Source organism: Dipteris shenzhenensis, chromosome 17 (assembly GCF_047967505.1).
Source record: "Dipteris shenzhenensis isolate YYH24624 ecotype China chromosome 17, Dip_SZ_1.0, whole genome shotgun sequence".
Lineage (NCBI taxonomy): Eukaryota > Viridiplantae > Streptophyta > Polypodiopsida > Gleicheniales > Dipteridaceae > Dipteris > Dipteris shenzhenensis.
This window is the reverse complement of record NC_141612.1, coordinates 34671203-34689394: the sequence shown is the minus strand read 5'-3', so window position 1 is coordinate 34689394 and position 18192 is coordinate 34671203. Positions and strand designations below refer to the sequence as shown.

The window sequence follows — 18192 nt, the reverse complement described above, 5'->3', positions numbered from 1 at the left end:
CAACAGAAACATGCCTACCTTACTATACACTAGCAACTTTTGTGAGCAGCTATGGTGTGAAAGGGTAGGACATGGAATTGGTTAACCGTGATACAAATGGTGCTATAGCTATCCAGTACGTGGAACAAGGATCAATCAATGTACACCAAACACAGAATCCATAAGGCATACAAACACGAACTCAGTAAGCAAGCAGTAGAAGGCGTGCAAACACAGATGGTCAAAAAGTGTATCAAAGCGGCTATGAAATTACACACCAGAAAATGTGAGAAACTTCATAGCCATTGTCATAATCCAGTAGGAAGCAAAATACAAACATTGTAAAGTTAGATCAATATGGTTGAAGCAACAACTCGGTTAATCAATAGAGCTTTCAGGCCAATTGCCTGCACATGCGCATGCACAGAAAAGACGCAAAGAAAACTAAGATCTTTATACCTTTTGTGATCAAATATGGTCTGAAATAGTGACATTGGTTATTGTTGGCCCCAAAAAGGCTTTTAGTTGGCAATCAAAACTCAGATTTTACCAAATGATAAAACCATCCAGCGCTAGTCCTACCCGGGCGAAAGAGACAGAGGGGAGCCCTTGACAACTGTAAAGGACTTTTCCCCCCCATAAAACGCGTGAAGTTCTCCATGGATTGCCTTCATAAAGTCAGATCCTAACAAAGAAACCTCCTTAAAGTGACTTTTTGACGTCGAGACATGAACTTCAAATGGGACACCGTGTATATGCACCGGCAAGGTATCGTAACTGTCGTAGTAAAACGTTTTATTGGATATGCTCTTAACAGCTTCTTTGGACAGATACGTATAAGGAGAACCAGTATCAAGAAGGTAATGGACTGCGACAATCTTTAAATCCACCTCATTTGCTCGAGCCTTTTCGGGAGACAAGCTGGTTGCAGCTGAGACCATCAATCGGCTATTGCCACCATGGATGATGCCTCGAAGGGGCCACGCGAAAGATTCATTGACAGGCCAAGGAGCCAAATACTCGTACCCAAGCATGTGAGAGATGGAGCCACGAAGCACAGGGGCGTTGACATCAGTTAACGATACATCAAGCTCCCAGGGAAGGATAGTGCCTTCATCTTCCAACATGTCGTAGTCCCATGGAAAGGAATCAACCTCAGATTGTCCAGCAACAATTCGAGAGCTACGACTGAGAGATCTAAAATGGGCTGCCTGTTGTTGCAAGCTAGCTATGTCATCATGGGCTGGCAAGGTGTGCAGGACGAAAGATTGAGGCAAAAATGCGCCGAGGATAAGGAGTTGTAGAAGAAGAATTGTAAGCGTTAGCAAATAGAATGCCGCTCGCATTATCGCCATGTTTGCTGACCTGAGCAATGGAATCTCGAGAAGATTTGAATTTCAGAACAAGCTATTCTTTTCCCGGTTTTATATGACTGCGTGCACAGAAATGCTTTTTTAGGGTTTCTTTGCATATATAAAAGCACACTCTTCTTTTTCTAAAATTAAAGCATAAATCTCTCTCTCTCTCTCTAAAAGCTTGCTTTTATCCTCCACAGCATCGTCGATGATGAGAGGGCCTCAAAGGGAGGGAAGGAAGCAAGGTTGAGAGAATGAAGATCCTCTAGAGCGCCCACGGGTGGAGGAGGAGACTAGAACGCCCATGGGTGGAGGAGGAGAATGGACACAAAAGGAAGGAGATCTAACGGTTGGGAATCCACCATGTTTTTTCACCAAATTTCATACATTGAAGAAACATGTAATGAAGTTTAAAACAATACTTAACAACATAGAAATATAATATTTAAGACCACATGCGATTCCTCTCTTGATTAACAATCAATTTCTAAAGATTTCTTTTTACGGAAACCTATTCGATTTGAAGATTGATTTGCAAGTTTGGGCTTATTGGCATGTGAAGGTTTGGAGAACCTCGTGATTACCTTATGCTCTACTCTCACAAGCGTAAAAGCTTGACTTACTATAGTGATCAAATTCCCATTTTCCCGAGGTTGGAGAGGCACGTAACACTGGCTAAGTGGAGAGTGAGAATGTTACGTGCTCTACTTCCAACTTCCTCTAATGACAATTGTCTTTTTGTGCTGTCCGGAGTCTATTGAACGATTTGTTGGAATCATCCTACTCAAGGACACAAGTAGATCCTCTTAGGGTCCCAAATATTGTCTCTCGCCGTTGAACTACGATTACGACTATTGACATTCAGGTAATATGCTAGTTTCTTATCCATTCGTGAGACTTATCCGCGGTACTAATATTCTCAATGTTATCTCGGCACCCAAGGACTGTTCCCTCGGATTATAACTCTTTGGGGAAGGAAGCGTGCCACCTCCCTGCCCACACTATGTGTGGTTATAATAAGTACGAGTACTGAACCCGTGCTTTGCGCAGGTAAAGATGCATGACCACATCCTCAACCACTCCCCATCTGAAGGTGGATCTTTATTCTTAAATTGCTACTCAATTCACCTTGCATACTTGGATTGGATTTTGAAATTTTGGCTAAGTCTTAACCCATGGCTCTGAGACCTTCCATCTCCTCCTTTCATTCCATTAACCTTCCATCTCCTCCTTCCTCCCGAAGGTGACCTTCCATCTCCTCCTCTGAGACCTTCCATCTCCTTCCTCTCGAAGGTGACCTTCCATCTCCTCCATTCCATTGACCTTCTATCTTCTCCTTGCCCCTAAAGTTGCCTCTTGTCTTTCCACCTCCTCCTCCCCAAAGCCTGCCTCTTGTCTTTCCACCTCCTCGCCCCTCCAAGCCTCCATCCAAGAGCTCCTTCTTTGTGACATGTGGCAGGATCGTGTCCTCTTTTTTTTTTTTTGGGTGTCCGTGGTTAATAGGTTAAAGATATATTATATATTATAATATAATATTTTCAATTACTGGTCCATTCAAAATTTCATGTTTTTAATCTGAATTCTTACAACATTCCTCTCGTTTAATGCATGTTATTGATGCGAGAGAGTAAGGAAAGCATGGTACCACCCTCTTATGTGTTAACTATAAGTGGTTGCCATATTACAATGCAATGGCAATTACCTTCTCACCATTTATCACAAACGGTCCAAGGGTACCTTATAAGAGCTCTAATTTATAGGAGTTAGAGGACTATAAGAACCCCTTCTCTTTTTATATGGTAATTTTTAGTATTCTCGTTGCCTTCCTTTCTTTTTTAGTATTAAAATCAACTTTGTCTCCATAAACCTATTCAATCCTTGTGAGAAAATAAGGGAGAAAAACAAGTAAGTAAAAATTCCATAACTCCCATATTAGGACATATTAAGGATACTATAACTCTCATATTAAGACATTTGTTCTGATGAAGTGCTCTTTGACATCAATGTGCTTTGTCCTAGAGTGATATACTGGATTCTTGGCCAATGCTTGAGCCGATTGATTGTCACAGTATATTGTTGTTGGCTTTGATTCATGCAATGGCTGTGCCTAGCAAGAGGTGTGCTTGTGAAGCCCTATGCTAAGGTGGCAGGTGTGGTCACATGTAGTGTGTGCACAGTGTGTGTGTGCTCATTGGACAAGTGAGGTGGCACTGGGGTACTGACATGGCACTGCTTATGTGGCATGTGTTGAGGTGGTAGCACACGTGGCAGTGGCATGGCGTGCTGAGGTGGCATGTGCCATGTGTCATGATGACTAGACAGGTGGCACTGGGGTGCTGACATGGCATTGCTTATGTGGCATGTGCTGAGGTGGTAGCACACGTGGCATGTTAAGGTGTCATGTGCCACGTGTCATGATGACATGGTAGTTCCTAAGTCTGCTGATGTGGCACTCGAGGTGTAGTTAAATGTACCTAGGGTTAGGTAACCCTAGGTGATGTGGATGATAAGGCTGCCATGCGGTAACCTTCTAACCATTGTGTGGTGAACCAGGGGATAAGACTAACCCCCTTATCTGCCATGTGGCATTTCCACCTAACAGGACCTTGTGAAGGTCTTAGGGGAGAGCTCTGAGGAGCACGACGATGGGCTGCAGGGTGGAAGATGATGGGGCACCGTGGAGCATTGAGGTAGCTATTGTGGCTATGCTAGTTGTCTACTGGCGACGACGAGGAGCTCGTTAGTTGGCAAGATGTCCCTGGAGTTGTAGAGTCGACTGATAGATTGTGGGGTTTGTTGCCCATCTTGTGAGCTTGGGTGCCCGTTGCATGCAGTCATTTCATAGATGATGTAGGAGCCACCTAGCTCTAGGGGTCCATAGCACTGAAGGTGCTATGGCGTAGATGAGTTATGAGGAAGAGTCGTTTTGCAAGAGGGGCTATCACTCGTCAGCTTAGAAGATGGGTTGCTATGAAAGGCACTATGTCTTAGGAGCCTGTAGGTTATTGGAGGCTTGGTGAGGCTGGAGTAGAAGGGGCCCCGTTGCATTTAGTTAGCCTTCGGAGCTTGCTTAGCTCTAATTGGTAGCTGTCCCATGAACTCTTGCCTGGTGGCTCGTTGTAACTTGTGGACCACTTTCTTTGCTATGTTGTAGCTCTTTGGAGATTGGTTGCTTTGTGGAAGCGATTAGAATGAAGAAGCTTTGGATTAAGTCAGGCCTCTAGAGTCTCTCAAAGCTCTCTCTCTCACAAAGAAAATGAAAACTATCTCTCCCTCTCTCTCTCTCAAAGATGAATGGAAGAAGAGATGAACTGAATTTCTCTCAATGCAGAAGTTCTCTTATTGGAAGAGAACACTTGAAAGCTCTCAATCTCTCGATCTATCACACTCTCTCTAACTCTCACATACGGATCGCAGTGCCTCAACGGAAGGCAAGGAAGCTCTGATACCATGACAAAATATGAAGAGGGGAGAGGAGAAGAGTGGAGATGAGGAGAAAGGGCACAGCTAGAGAGCACACCACAAATGACTAACTGTACAGTAGATTTAGTTAAAAATGTAGAATATATACAAACCCATTTAGGGTTAGGGTTAGGGCATCTAACCATTTTCTTTATAGCACTCTATATGTGTCAGTGCTATGCACATGTAATCACATGATGTTCAGCGTGATCTCTCAACAGCCCCTGGCACCTCTAGGCACTAAAATAAAATAAATCAACTAGCCACTACTGTCTAGGGCTAGAGTCCCTCATGTTGGCCATAGTCATGCTCAATTACCTTCTCTAGCTCAAGCAAAAGCCAAGGAGAAAACTTCAAGTGAAGTTTGGCAATATCCAAAGAAAATATTCTCTACTAGGAGGCCTCTTCCACCTTGTAGATGGGTTGTTGCATCATCTAATGGGGACATACTCCAGCTGCGAATTCTAACATGGGTGTTACTTGGGCTACAATGACAGCCAATCTTACTCTTTTTGTGGAAGATGAAGTGCCTTGTTATTGTTTGGCCCCTAGGATCTAGTGTCACGTCAGGTTATGTCTTGGATATTGAGGTTGACATGCAATCTTGATTTGCACCTTTGTTTGTGTGAAAGAGTTTGTATATATATGTAGATATATCAATATGCTGGCACAAATCAAATGCTTGAATTACAATGTACATGGGTTATGTGACTTGTAAAAATGGCAAATTGTATGGGCATATATAAAGAGATTGTAGCCTAGTATAGTGGCCTTATAGGAGCATAATCAACATGGTTATACAAGCCAGACGGGGCATTTTGCGGGCTATGAATTTTTCTATGTGGGTGAACATGCATTTTCTAGAGCTGTCATTCTTGTAAAACATGTTTTGCAGCCTATTATGGATTTCAACGATCGAGAAGGTTGATGGATATTTATGCAATGCCTTTTGACTAGAGAAATTCTTGAGTTTGCCTCTATCTATGCACTACAAATCATCCCATCATAGAGCATTAATTTGGCAAGCTATGTAGCAACATCCTTAGAGGCAAAATGCATTTCCTTGTGGGGATTTTAATGATTCTCCATAACCACAAGATAGTACATTTGGTCATACTCATATGCTGGCCTCAGAGCTTGTGTAGTGGACCAACCACTTTTTTGTTTAGTCTTGTTGACCTTTGGAAAGAGGCACAACCTTTGTCTCTTGGCTACACATTTTAGCATAACGCTCAATCAGCTTATTGGGCCCAACTCGATCATTGATGTATTCTTAGTGTGCATCAATATAATGCATTTACTTGTAATTTGTGGGTTGATTATGCTTTTGCATTTGGATCATGCTCATTTTTGGTTACAGCTACCTTTTTATGATACGCAGTAGTGCGATCGAGTGCCGAGTAAAAGGATGCTTATTATCAATAACAACTATTTACATAATGAGGCATATAAAGACTTGGTGAATCATGCTATTGCTCCTCTTTGGGCACACTGATGCATAGAATGAATTTGATATTGAGTTGTACAAGTATCCTCTTGCTATCAGCAATCAGCAATACTGAGTTGTACAAATATCCTCTTGCTCAATGAGGCTCATAACCACTTAGCAATGGTTGGATGTAATCTTTTGGCCTATAAGGGTCTCAATGATCTTTTGGCTCACTACATGTAATCTTTTGGTCTCTAAGGCTCTCAACAATTGCTGAGTTTTTACAAATGTAATATCTTTTCTTCAATTTTTGCTCCATGAGGCTCTCTGTATAAATTGTTGTTAATTTTCATATAAACCACTCAGCAATGGCTGAGTGGTTATGCTTGCTGGATGTAATCTTTTGGCCTCTAAGTCTCTCAACAATTGCTAAGTTTTTATAAATATAAGATCTTTTGTTCAATTTTTGCTCCATAAGGCTCTCAGTATAAATTGTTGTTAACTATTATTGGATGTAGATGTAATCTCTTTGGCTTAATTTTTACTCAATGAATTGTAGTTGATTATTTGGATGGCACCACTAGGCCTCTAGTCATTGCAGTGGCTCAGTTTGCCCTCATTTAAGATTTATTGCAACAAGGACTAAAATACCAGTAAAGTAGGACTACATTTTCCTTAGTTCAAGACCAAAATAGCACTAAAATAGCCCCAACAACCCACCGCGGTGGTTGCATGGAGATACATTTAGAAAAATACTCCAAGCCAACCTTGAATTTTCATAATCTACATGGACGCACTGCTTGGTGACAGGTGGTAAAGCTGTGGGAAAAGGCTACGCAATGATAGGTGGTCAGCTAGAGACTGCTGTGCTATGTGAAGCAGGGAAAAGCTACCATGTGTTGATCGCTGTAGTGTTCAGAATGATACATAGCGTCTCATTATTGCCCCAATGTGGCATCATGACGTCGGGAAATTTTTTACGAGAGTGCTTCGCCCCAAATTCAAAATCTCACCCAAGAGCGTGTCACGTCACAGCCCCAAAATGGCCTCGAAAATAGTTTCATGTTTGGCTACACCTAAGGAAATGTTGACCCACTTAGTGGCTTTGTAAAAATATACACCATTTGTTTATGAGGATGGCAAAAAATGAAATCACCCTCTTAGAATAGTGTATTTTCTATGATAAAATAATAATGAGTAGAGCTCAGGGTAGTGAGACATTTGGCAGATGCACCACATGTGATAGGATATGGGTGCTGCAATCTACTTGAGCTGGGAGTTGTCCACAACATGATCATATATAACGATCTCTAGAGATGGTTGTATTATGGCAACATCACTTGCTTCCCATATGGTGGAGGGACTAGTACAGTGGATTATCTCATGGTTCCCTTGGTCTTTGTATCATGGAAACAAGATTTCATTGTGCCTCCCACCCGCTCGGCACTGAACACTCATATTTGGCTTTTATCATCTCAACTATCATGCTAGCTGGAGAGAGCCCCCCCCACACCCGCCCATGTCTAGGTACACTTTGATCATGCTCTTGATCTAGTCTACATGATCCATCTAGCTCGTGAGCTCCCATATATACTTGGAGATCATGCAAACCTCACCTGTGCTTTGCACACCCTTGTCTCAGTGATACAAGATGTGGTAGCTAGATCCTTCCCCATGACTTGTTTTGCAACACATGCCCCAATTGGGATGGTGCCTTAGAATCCTTGGTATGATGATGAGTGCATAGAGATGAGATTTCTCCTTACATGTGAGTGAGCTTTGGGCCATATTGTGACATAGGCGGTGCACGGATTGCACGATGTCATAAGAAGCAGGCTTTCCTCACACACAAGATGGAGAAAGTGATCCGATATTTTTGAGGGGGGCACCCTACCATTGGATAGAAACTTCTATCTGAGGGGAAGCTACCTTTTCCCATCACGGATCCAAGGGTTTGGCATACACGTGAGAGTTCACTCTATGATGTCCCGATGCAGACACCACGTGATATATCTGTAAGAAAACAGTACGTCATCTGTGCTCAACAGATAACAGGATCTCGTATGCAAGAGAGAAAAGCAGATAGTATGGAGAATCAAAAATTTGATTACTGTAAAACTGATACAATAGATGGCGCTGCCTCCCAGCCGTGTGCTCCTGTGTGCGAAGCTTCGATGGCATGCTAGAAACAGTAGAGGACGACGGAGGCTGGATGCTAAGGAATCAGGGTTGCTGTAGCTAGTGATGATTATGGGCTTCATGGGCTTGCTCTTATATAGCCACCAGTCATAGTCGGTTAGACCCAATTGGGAGACCGACCCAATCGGCCCAAAATGGCCGACTTGAGTTCGGTCCCGAAATAGGCCACCGACCACACGTTAGAACCGTGGCGCAGAATAGAGCAACTAACCTACGGTTGCTGTTCATCCGGGATCATCTGGGGGTCCAAACGGGCCCCACAACCCGAGAGTGGGCTGCCTTGGGAAATGCTCCGTCTACCCTCAGTGCGGTCAGTCATGGGATGCCTTCCCACACTTGCATGTAGCCCAGTTGGCAGTGTGCCAATTCTATCTAAAGCCGTCCAGCCATCAGGCCACACATGGCCCCCATTTGGTGTCCCAATCCAGGACCTACAGGATAACCGAGCTACTCAAATGCCTTCTCCTCATATGGGGGGCTTATAAGTAGAGTTAGTTGGTTCCCGCGTAGTTACACGAGAGTGGAGCATTGATATCTAACAATATCTTCCATGCTCAGGCTACCATGTCGTCTGTTCACTACCCAAAATGTATGGAGCACCCTCTACTAGCTCCATAACCGGAGAGCTCAAGATCACGAGGGATTACGGACTGAGCATTTTGCACATGGGTAGGAGATCCGAGCTTGACCAAAGATGTTCAACCATGCTATATGCCATGGGTTCCCATCTACTGGGAGCACTACCATCATTGTGCTCGTATGCAAAGCATGAGATCCCATGGACATTGGGAACTACTACACTGTTATGATTGGTCACACTTTGGCCAAGATCTATGGGTCAATAGCCACACAAAGGCACATGGGAAATGGGCTTTAGGATAGGCAGGTTTTCGCCGATAGCACCCCACCCTTCATCACATCTTCACCCTTAGGGCCATCATTGAGGAGGTGAAATTGAGGTGCTAGAAAGTCTTTGCTTGATTTGTAGACTTTTTGAAGGACTTTGATACTCTATCACATTCCCACATGATTAGGAGGCTTCAGGAGAGAGGCTCCAATTTGGGGAGTGATGAGCCTATATGAGTTCATCAGAGGTTTTGATTTGGGGAGTGATTAGCCTATACAATTCCATCAGAGGGAGAGTTTGAGCCTCGGGGGGTCTATCAAACTGGATTGAGAGCAGCATCGAGTAAGTGGGGATGCCCGCTTTCACTGACCCTCTTTGGGCTCTACATTGACGAGATCACATCTTTTATTGACCACCTAGGAGGCAAGGGATCACTGCTGACCGACTTGATGATATAGATATTGACTACCTACGAGGTGAGCGATCACTGTTGGCCGACTCGATGATACAAATATTGATATATGTGGACAACAAAATCCTTATATCATCTTTTATAGAGGAGCTATAGAGACAAGTGGAGGCACTAGTCTAGGTGTTTTGTAGGGAGAGGGACTTGACAGTCGACCTTCAAAAGATCAAGGTTATGATCTTCAACACCGTGTTGTACTACACCAACATAGATTCACTTATCGGGTGAGCCAATAGAGATTGTGTAGTCCTGTGCATACTTGGGGATAGTCTTCATAGGGCCAATCTATAGGATGGTACATGTGGCTAGAGCACGACTCACACGAGGTTTAGGTGCACTTCTAGGACCTACTAATGAAGATCTTGCTTTTTGACACCCTGGCATGTACACAAGACCTTTCTGGGGGAGTGACCTCTTAGTGAGGCATAGTGGAAGATATTTGAGTGGCTATAGGTGATTATGGGTTTCGAGATGATTCAGAGCAAGCCCTCAATCCCACATCAGATATAGTACATGTACAATTAGCCATGACTGCCCCCCTCTAGCCACCCAAGTCAATCCCTTGAGATGAGATTAACTGTATCATATGGTTAGACCTCCTCCAGCTCTATACATCTTGAACTTGGGGAGGGAACCAAGAGCTCCCCACCAAGATTCAATTCTATCGTGATCACTTCCTAAGAGTGTCGGAGGATGGACTCATCATCAAGCCCTAGTACCTTGATGATAGAGGAGTCTCACATGCACTGACGATTGCCATTGGATAGATGCGGATCTGATCACATTAGCTAGGGATCTAGGTAGGGAGAGTTGCAGGCATAGCTAAAGAGCAGTGGATCTATAGGTTAGTACACTATAGACAGTTGACATAGAGAAGCATTCCTTGTGTATCTTCCTAGCCTATTATGAGATCCAGGGGCGATATCAGTGCCTCTTTTAGGAGGGGTATGGCTACGGTTCCACTCTCATGGATTGATCCACTTCCATGATCAGGTGTGGGCTCTATTTGATTGAGATGTGACATCACAAAGAGATGCTACTATGATAGAACAGACAGTAGCAAACATTGATAGCACCATAGGACGCAGACCGATCACAATGACATGTCAGGGAATTTTATTCATTTGAGTTAGAGCCCTTGGACATAGTGGAGTGGAGAAGTAGTTAGTAGACATGCAAGTAGCATGGATCAACGAAGAGAAATGACATAGTACCACCGAGTGAGGGATACAATGTCCATACATGCCACAATTAGCAACCAGAGCATGTATAATCGAGGTTCGACCCACCTGTTCCCTCCTCAGAGGAGACAGCCAGAGACAAGGAGTCACTCTTGAAATAGCTCTTTAGATACAAAGGTTGAGGAGACCACACCCTCTACCATAGTGTGAGATAGCCCGATAGATGCAAATCCAAGATATCTTTATAGCCCTCCAAAGAGCTACCACGGTGCCAGTTTTTGCTACTGAGTGTCAGTTTCTCATTTATGAGATAATTTAGCTTAGCATATCACTCATTAGTGCCTTAGCATACCCTTTTCTTCAACCCTCTGTGGCTTGTATGAGTTTCTTTCCATTTGCTGTACTTTGTCCAATAGGCCCATGGGGCCTCTTGAGGACATTAATCTCTCTCTCTCTCTCTCTCTCTCTCTCTCTCTCTCCCTCCCTCCTTCTCTCTCTCTCTCTCTCTCTCTCTCTCTCTCTCTCTCTCTCTCTCTCTCTCCCCCCCCCCCCTCTCTCTCTCTCTCTCTCTCTCTCTCTCTCTCTCTCTCCCTCTCCCTCTCCCTCTCCCTCTCCCTCTCTCTCTCTCTCTCTCTCTCTCTCTCTCTCTAGCCAACCCGTAACTAACCCAATCTAACACCTAGCTACTTCCTAATTAACCTTTCACCTTTTCTCCCTAACCCCTAACCCGACTAATACTCTCCACCTCCCAACCCCCCACTCGACTAGCGTCTGCTTGAATTCTACTCCCCCCTTCCTCCCCTCCCCTCCCCCCCCCTTCCCCCAACTTCCAATCCTATCTACACCTATATAAACCCATGCCTATCCTATGCTTCCCTACTTGGCTGCCTCTAAATTGTTGCTTACTCTACTTACTACGTTGTCCAATCCTTAAACACCTCTATGCTCTGCCCCCATTCGACCACCTTTTGTATGCTCTGGCATCTCTGCCTTTTGCGTGCTATTCCGAGGCATGTCCACTATTCGACTGTAGCTCCCTAGTTGCCGCCGTTCCCTATCATGCACATCAATTATGATGCTCGTGAATATTTCCCTCATCCATACCTTCACTACTCTCGAGTAATTGTTTTGCAACCCTGAGATTTTCCCTGGTATCCCGCAAACTCGTGTGGTCTCCTCGAAATCCGTTCGCTCGACTGTCTTTTCCATCAACTCTCTAAGCCTCTCTTCTAAAAGCCATTCCTTTCTCTCGGCTTTCGAGCCATGTCCCATCTTCACCGTCTCCAATGATGGACTCATGGAATTTTTATCTTTTGCTTTTGGCCTGCCTGAAGGGTAGGACTAAGTGAAGGGAGAAGCAAAAAAGCCCATTTTGTTTTCTTAATTTATGAAAAAATAGGTGGCATGAGATGCAACTTTTCCTCCCTCTTCCTCTCTCTTCCTATTTCAAGGCAATCTCTCTCTCTCTCTCTCTCTCTCTCTCTCTCTCTCTCTCTCCTTGGTCGGAAGTCATCTCTCTCTCGTTCTCGCTCGCTCCCCCTCTTTTCCTTGCGGCGGGGCAAGCCACTGGAACGTCATTCACCTTGTTTGTTTTGCTTACCCCCCTCCCGACCCCTTCACTTAATTTCTATCCCTTCCTTCATTTCATTCTTTACACATTAACCCCCCCTTGTTTTAATATCTCTTTAAAATATGCCTCTCCTTAACCCTTTTTTCTCTCTCTTTAATTTTTTAATTAATCGTCTCTTTTATTTCTTTAATTCTTTAATCCTGCCATCTTTGAAATGTTTCTCTTCATCTCCCCTCTTATGACTATATACTTGCTATGTCCCGTATTAATCTTAGTGTAATTAAATGCTTGCAAAGGTTACTTTATTCCTCGTTATTTTCCTTATTACCCTCCAAATTTTATTCTTACCCCTTATTTTATTTGATTATCTGAAAAGATTGTTTTTTATAGTCCTTATCCCACCATATACCTTACCCCCTTCCTTTTTTCCATTTTCTTTACCTAATATTTTTAACATTATTGCAGTATGGTGGTTATTAAAGCATCCTATGATTAGACATTACCTCTTCCATGCTAGAATTTTACTTTAAGTCTCTTTCACGGTCTATAGAAAATTTATTTGGCTTCTATATCATATTAAAATAAACCTCTTTGTTTCATAGGTTGTTAGAGTAAAACCATTGTTGCTTCATACACCACCCTAGCAATTAATTTTCTAGTTAATGTTTAATTTTATTTAGATTTTTAATTAGTATTTAATTTTTTTAAATCTTTTCTACGCTTTGTTTCAAAACGAATTCTTTGAATCCCCATTTTCCTCTTTCACATTCACCTCCTTTATACTTTTTAAACCTGTACAATGTTCCAAGTTATGTTGCTTTTATTCAACACTCTTCTAATAAGCACATGTTTACTGCAATTATTATTACACTTACTGGTCTATAGCAAGCTTGATAAGTTCGTGTTTAAGATTTCATTTTTATTGTGGCCCCAATAACAAGGGACGGGTGTTTATGACACCTATCTTCCCAACTAAGGTTAAAGCTGGCTCTACCAATTTTCTTGTTGGATGGTGGCAAGTATGCAAACTCCCCTCTTCAATAAAAGAGATGCTTGCTAGGACTTGTCAAAGCTCTACTTTTATGCACTTCGTGCAAAATCATTTTTACAAAATTTCCCACTGCTGGGGTTCACCTGCTTATTTAAACGTTTCCTTTAATGCAATATGTTTTGCTTTCTTTTCCATTCTCGGGCTTTAATCTCTGGTCATTTCACTATGCAAAGGGGTGTTGTCAAGTCTTCCACACACACACACACCTCTCTTTCTCTCTCTCTCTCTCCATATTCTCTCTCTCTCTCTCTCTACTAGCCCCTGGCCTCTCTAATGTTCTCTCTCTCTCTCTCTCTCTCCTTCTCTCTCTCTCTCTCTCTCTCTCTCTCTCTCTCTCTCTCTCTCATAAAAAATCCATTTTGTGGAATCTCGGATGGAATCTTAGGGGATGGGAATGGAACATTTGTGGAGAGGTTTCAAAACATGGGCAAGGAAGTTTTTCGACTGCTAGGAAAGGGGTTTATGGTAGTAGATTTCCTAGGCAAGGACTTGCTTCTTGTTCAAGATGTCAACCAAGGCCCTTCTTCTGGGGTGGATCTGGTGAACTACATGAGGCGTAGTGGCAATGCAGACCTTTGCCTATCATGGGTGCAGTTTGATCATACCCATAGAGTCATTGGGTGGAGCACAATGGCATGCCATTTATATGATCCAAGGTGAGCACAACTTCAGGTAATTACAAATTCATTTCAGATATGCAAGGTGTTGTGATTTCATTCCTTTTGAATTTTCCCACATATCAGCGTCCAAGAATTGATGACCATAGCCACTTGTGAAAGAGGAGGATACACAAAGCCAAGTCCTTTTTTGGGAGTTGCTTAATGGTACACTGAAGTAGTCGCACTACCTAGCAGTGGATTTCCATGGCTTCATGGTGGCAGACGAGGCTAGCGCTAACTGGAATGTAGTGAGGATGGTGTTCAATGGTGGCCCCAAAAATGTTATGCTGGGACGAGAACATACCTACCTTTTCCACTGGGCACAAAGTCTGCAGAAGCACACAAGAAAGTTTGTGAAGGAGTCTCTGCATGTAGAGCATATGATAAAGTGTGAAAGATGGCGAACCAATGCGACAAAGCAAGAGGCATCCATACAAAGCATGGCTATAAGGAGGTGGTGGCATAGTGGAGCTATCCAAAGGTTGGGTATTCCATCCATGGGCATTTGGCACACTAGGGAAATGTAATGGCTATGGTGAGGATGCTATCCCTGAAAAAACTACCGTGTGTCCTCTGTTTTTTAAGTGAGGGCTCTGTTTTTTAAGTGAGGGATGCACCCCAGTCTGACAACTTGTGATTGTTTGATTAGGTGGTGAAGAGTCCTTTGAAGGAAGCACAAACACCAAGAATAAACCTTGCAGAGAGCATGCATGGTAGTTGGTTGTCTGTGGAAGGATACAAGTCAAAGATAATGTTGTATGATGCTTGTGTATCTGACATGGCAAATGCACTACCTCCAAAGTGCAAAGCAACATACGTATGTGCTAGGTAGACTTTTTTCTCCAATCGATTCTCCTCCAAAACCCACTTTCACTGGTACACTTTAGGTAGGTCTTCCTCCAAACGTTTAACTCTAGCAGCATTGACGCTGAAGGTCTTGCATCAACTTGCATGGCAATTTCCTCCACTTGTAAATGACTCTTGACTTCTTTGGCAGCTAGATCGAGACGTCCAAGGGCGGAGTTGACCTTCTTGTTGCTCCCAAACTGAGAAACAACAATACTCTGGAATGATTCGTCCGGGGCAATTGGGACCCCTTGAGAGACATGCACCTTGGCAATTCTTCCTTTTTTACCAACCACCTTCCAGATCTTGTGAGCCAAGTGCGGCTTACCAGTTGTCTCCTCCACCATCTTCTCCATCAACACATTTGTCAGTGGGCCTAGTCTTCAAGATCTAGTGGAGAGGGTGGCCAATAGACAAACTCCATCATCGCCACAGGTTGCACAGATGATACATGAAGTGGTAGAAGCAGGTACACCAATGTTTGAAGATGAATGAGTTTTGCATGGAGATAAGGAGACTATGCAAAGGAAGACAAGCAAGTCTTCAACACATGCGGCCAACTCTCAAAAGCCTAGGCACATGATGGAGACAAGGGAACACAAGAAAAGAGGGAGACCATGCAAAATCCGATCTAGGGAAGCTCCTACATCGAATGAAGTGCACGGGCCGGATGTCTCAGACACCCCTTTGCAAAGAAATGATGGAGAGGAGGTTCCCACACCAATCGCTACACCCAATAGAGAGGAGGTCCTTAGTCTCGTGGAGGAGGCAATGAACGGTTGTATGTGGGCAATACACAAAACTTCGATCCGTTGTTTGGGCGCAGTTGATAAGAGGAAGTGTGGTCACCATATAGAACAAAGCTCTCAAGGAGTGGTGGCTCCTTGTTTCTTCTCTAAACGACATCATCCTGGCCCCGGTGGATTGAAACCCCAGTGGATGTGGTTTTGTGTAGATGATTGGGAGAACACATGGCATGTGGATAGTATTCTATTGTACAAACCAACACTTTCAGAGTTTTGGCTGGTTGATGTAGGAACAATTTGGGGAGATATGTTGTTTGCAATGAGCTAGATTCAAGCTAAAATATGTGAAGTCAACATGGGTTGAAGCGGTGTCCTCGGGCAAACCAACAGAGCCTGCCCCCAATCCTGCCCAACAATAGAACCTCGATAGGGCAAAGTGACAGTGCTGTAGCTACAAGATCCGTCCAAATGGAGACACAAAATTTCAAAGGAAAGGAGGCCTCCAAGAGAATTGCAAGTGTGGAGGAGATGAATGCAGTGGTATCTGCAAAGATGGCAATAGAGCCCCCCTTCAACGTTGTGTGTTCCATGTTTAGTGATAGTGGAGGCACCTATGAAGTGCATGTCAACACAGAGCCCTTTAGTAGTTGTCCTGATTTCCAAAAAGAGAGGTGGCTTAAAAACCATATTTGGCCCTCAAGCACTTGTACTACATGTTTCCTTCTGTTCTAGGACTGCGTAAGAGTGAAGACATGTTCATTCACCAGCCAACCATTTCAACCACACAAATAGCATCACTGATTAGTGTGCGTAGACCCAACACAGTATGTGTTAGTTGGCCTCTAACGTTATCTAAAGTTGGGATGGAGAGCTGGCCCTTGGAATGTAATTGAGCATGTTTCAATCATAAATTTGTTCTAGGGTAGGCGCTATTCAAGAACACTTTTTTTTTCCACCTCGAAAGAAAGGAGATATTCGTGTCTGCACTGCTTAGGTTTGCTAGTTGTTATTCATGCATAGTCTTATTTTTCACGTGATATTCATGTCCGCACTGCTTAGGCTTGGTAGGTGTTATTCATGCACAGTCTTATCTGCACTTGGAAGGAAGGAAAATTTAAAAAAAAGCCCTTATATTTTTGTGCACGCTGTTTATGGTAGCTGCTTCTCATGCACCATCTTTTTTTATTCCTCACAAGGAAGGCGATATTATATTAACAAAGTGAAAATAGATACATAGGGAAATGCATGACAGTTACATGATTCAATGAAACCAAGAAATAGTGTAGGAATATTCATCGTTTCTGAAGAATTTAAATCAAACAACCATCCACGTATCATACCCTCCTGGATGGAAGCTTCTTCCCTCATCTCGAGCTCATATTCTTCAAACTTCTCTAGAAGGGATCGTAGATAGTAACGTGTTTCATTAAAGGTTCATGGGTACATGTTGGCCATCTCAGAGGACAAGGATGCTCGTGGGTAGATGTTGGCAAAAGCAGAGAGGGTATGAAAGATGCGCAGCGAATTTTGGATGGTGATAAATGAATTTCGTCTGTTCAAGTAGTAAGATGGTTCAACGGAAGCAGCCTATTACTTTCAATTTCACACTGTATAGTGGCACTGGCCGCAAAATCTCAAGAAAGATATTCTAATTGCGGGTCTCCAGAACCTCACTCAAGAAACCATGTGGGAGGTGGCCACATGGAGTGCCATGTAGTCGTCATTTCGATCCATGCCATGTGGCTGCCGATTCATGCCACTTAACTTGTGTTAATTGGAGATTAACGCCTTATACCAAGCTATATTGCCCCCCCCGCTGGCGCTTAATTAATTAATCAAACACAAAACAATTTATGGTGGGAGCATATTTCGCAAGGCTAGATAAAATTTTAAAAATGCCTTCAATGTAAAAACTATGCGAGAAAATTATGCTACAACTTCGGTTTCATGAACAATGGGTTTGGGAGAAGTCTGAGAAGAGGGAGCTATTTCAAATTACATCAATTTTGGGAATGAAGTCGGGATTGAGACCCCAAATGACTTGAATGATGCCTTTAGCAAAGTATGCAATGACTCGCTTAAAGTCTTTATTGCAACTAAAACAACAGTCAGTTTTGGTAGGCCTCTTGAGGATCTACTCAGGTAGACCCGGTGAAATGAGGTCCCGCTCGATAAAAAAGGCACCTCTGTAGGAACTTCCAAAAGCCAACCCTTTGGTCACCATACACAGATATACCACTCAAATGATGCCTTTTCTTGTCATAGGTGGTAGAGGCAGCAACCAACTGGACAGCGGCAAGATGAGGAATTATTTGATGCAGGAAAGAGATGAAGGGAGGAGTTGGACGCAGTCGAGCAATTCGCAGGCCGAGGAATATCGTTCCTTCAACAAATATGCA

General features: G+C 43.3%; 1 protein-coding gene across 1 annotated transcript; it reads right to left on the bottom strand.

Annotated features, from left to right (window-relative positions):
* Positions 1 to 464: 464 nt before the first annotated feature.
* On the bottom strand, positions 465 to 1334 carry LOC147892031 (uncharacterized). The gene has a single exon (XM_087388556.1). It carries the CDS (start codon positions 1332 to 1334, stop codon positions 558 to 560), a length of 777 nt encoding a protein of 258 aa, XP_087244682.1. The 3' UTR covers positions 465 to 557.
* Between the last annotated feature and the right edge of the window lie 16858 nt (positions 1335 to 18192).

Coding starts and splice junctions, on each gene's coding strand:
- LOC147892031 (XM_087388556.1), bottom strand. CDS start 1,334: ATGGCGATAATGCGAGCGGCATTCTATTTGCTAACGCTTACAATTCTT.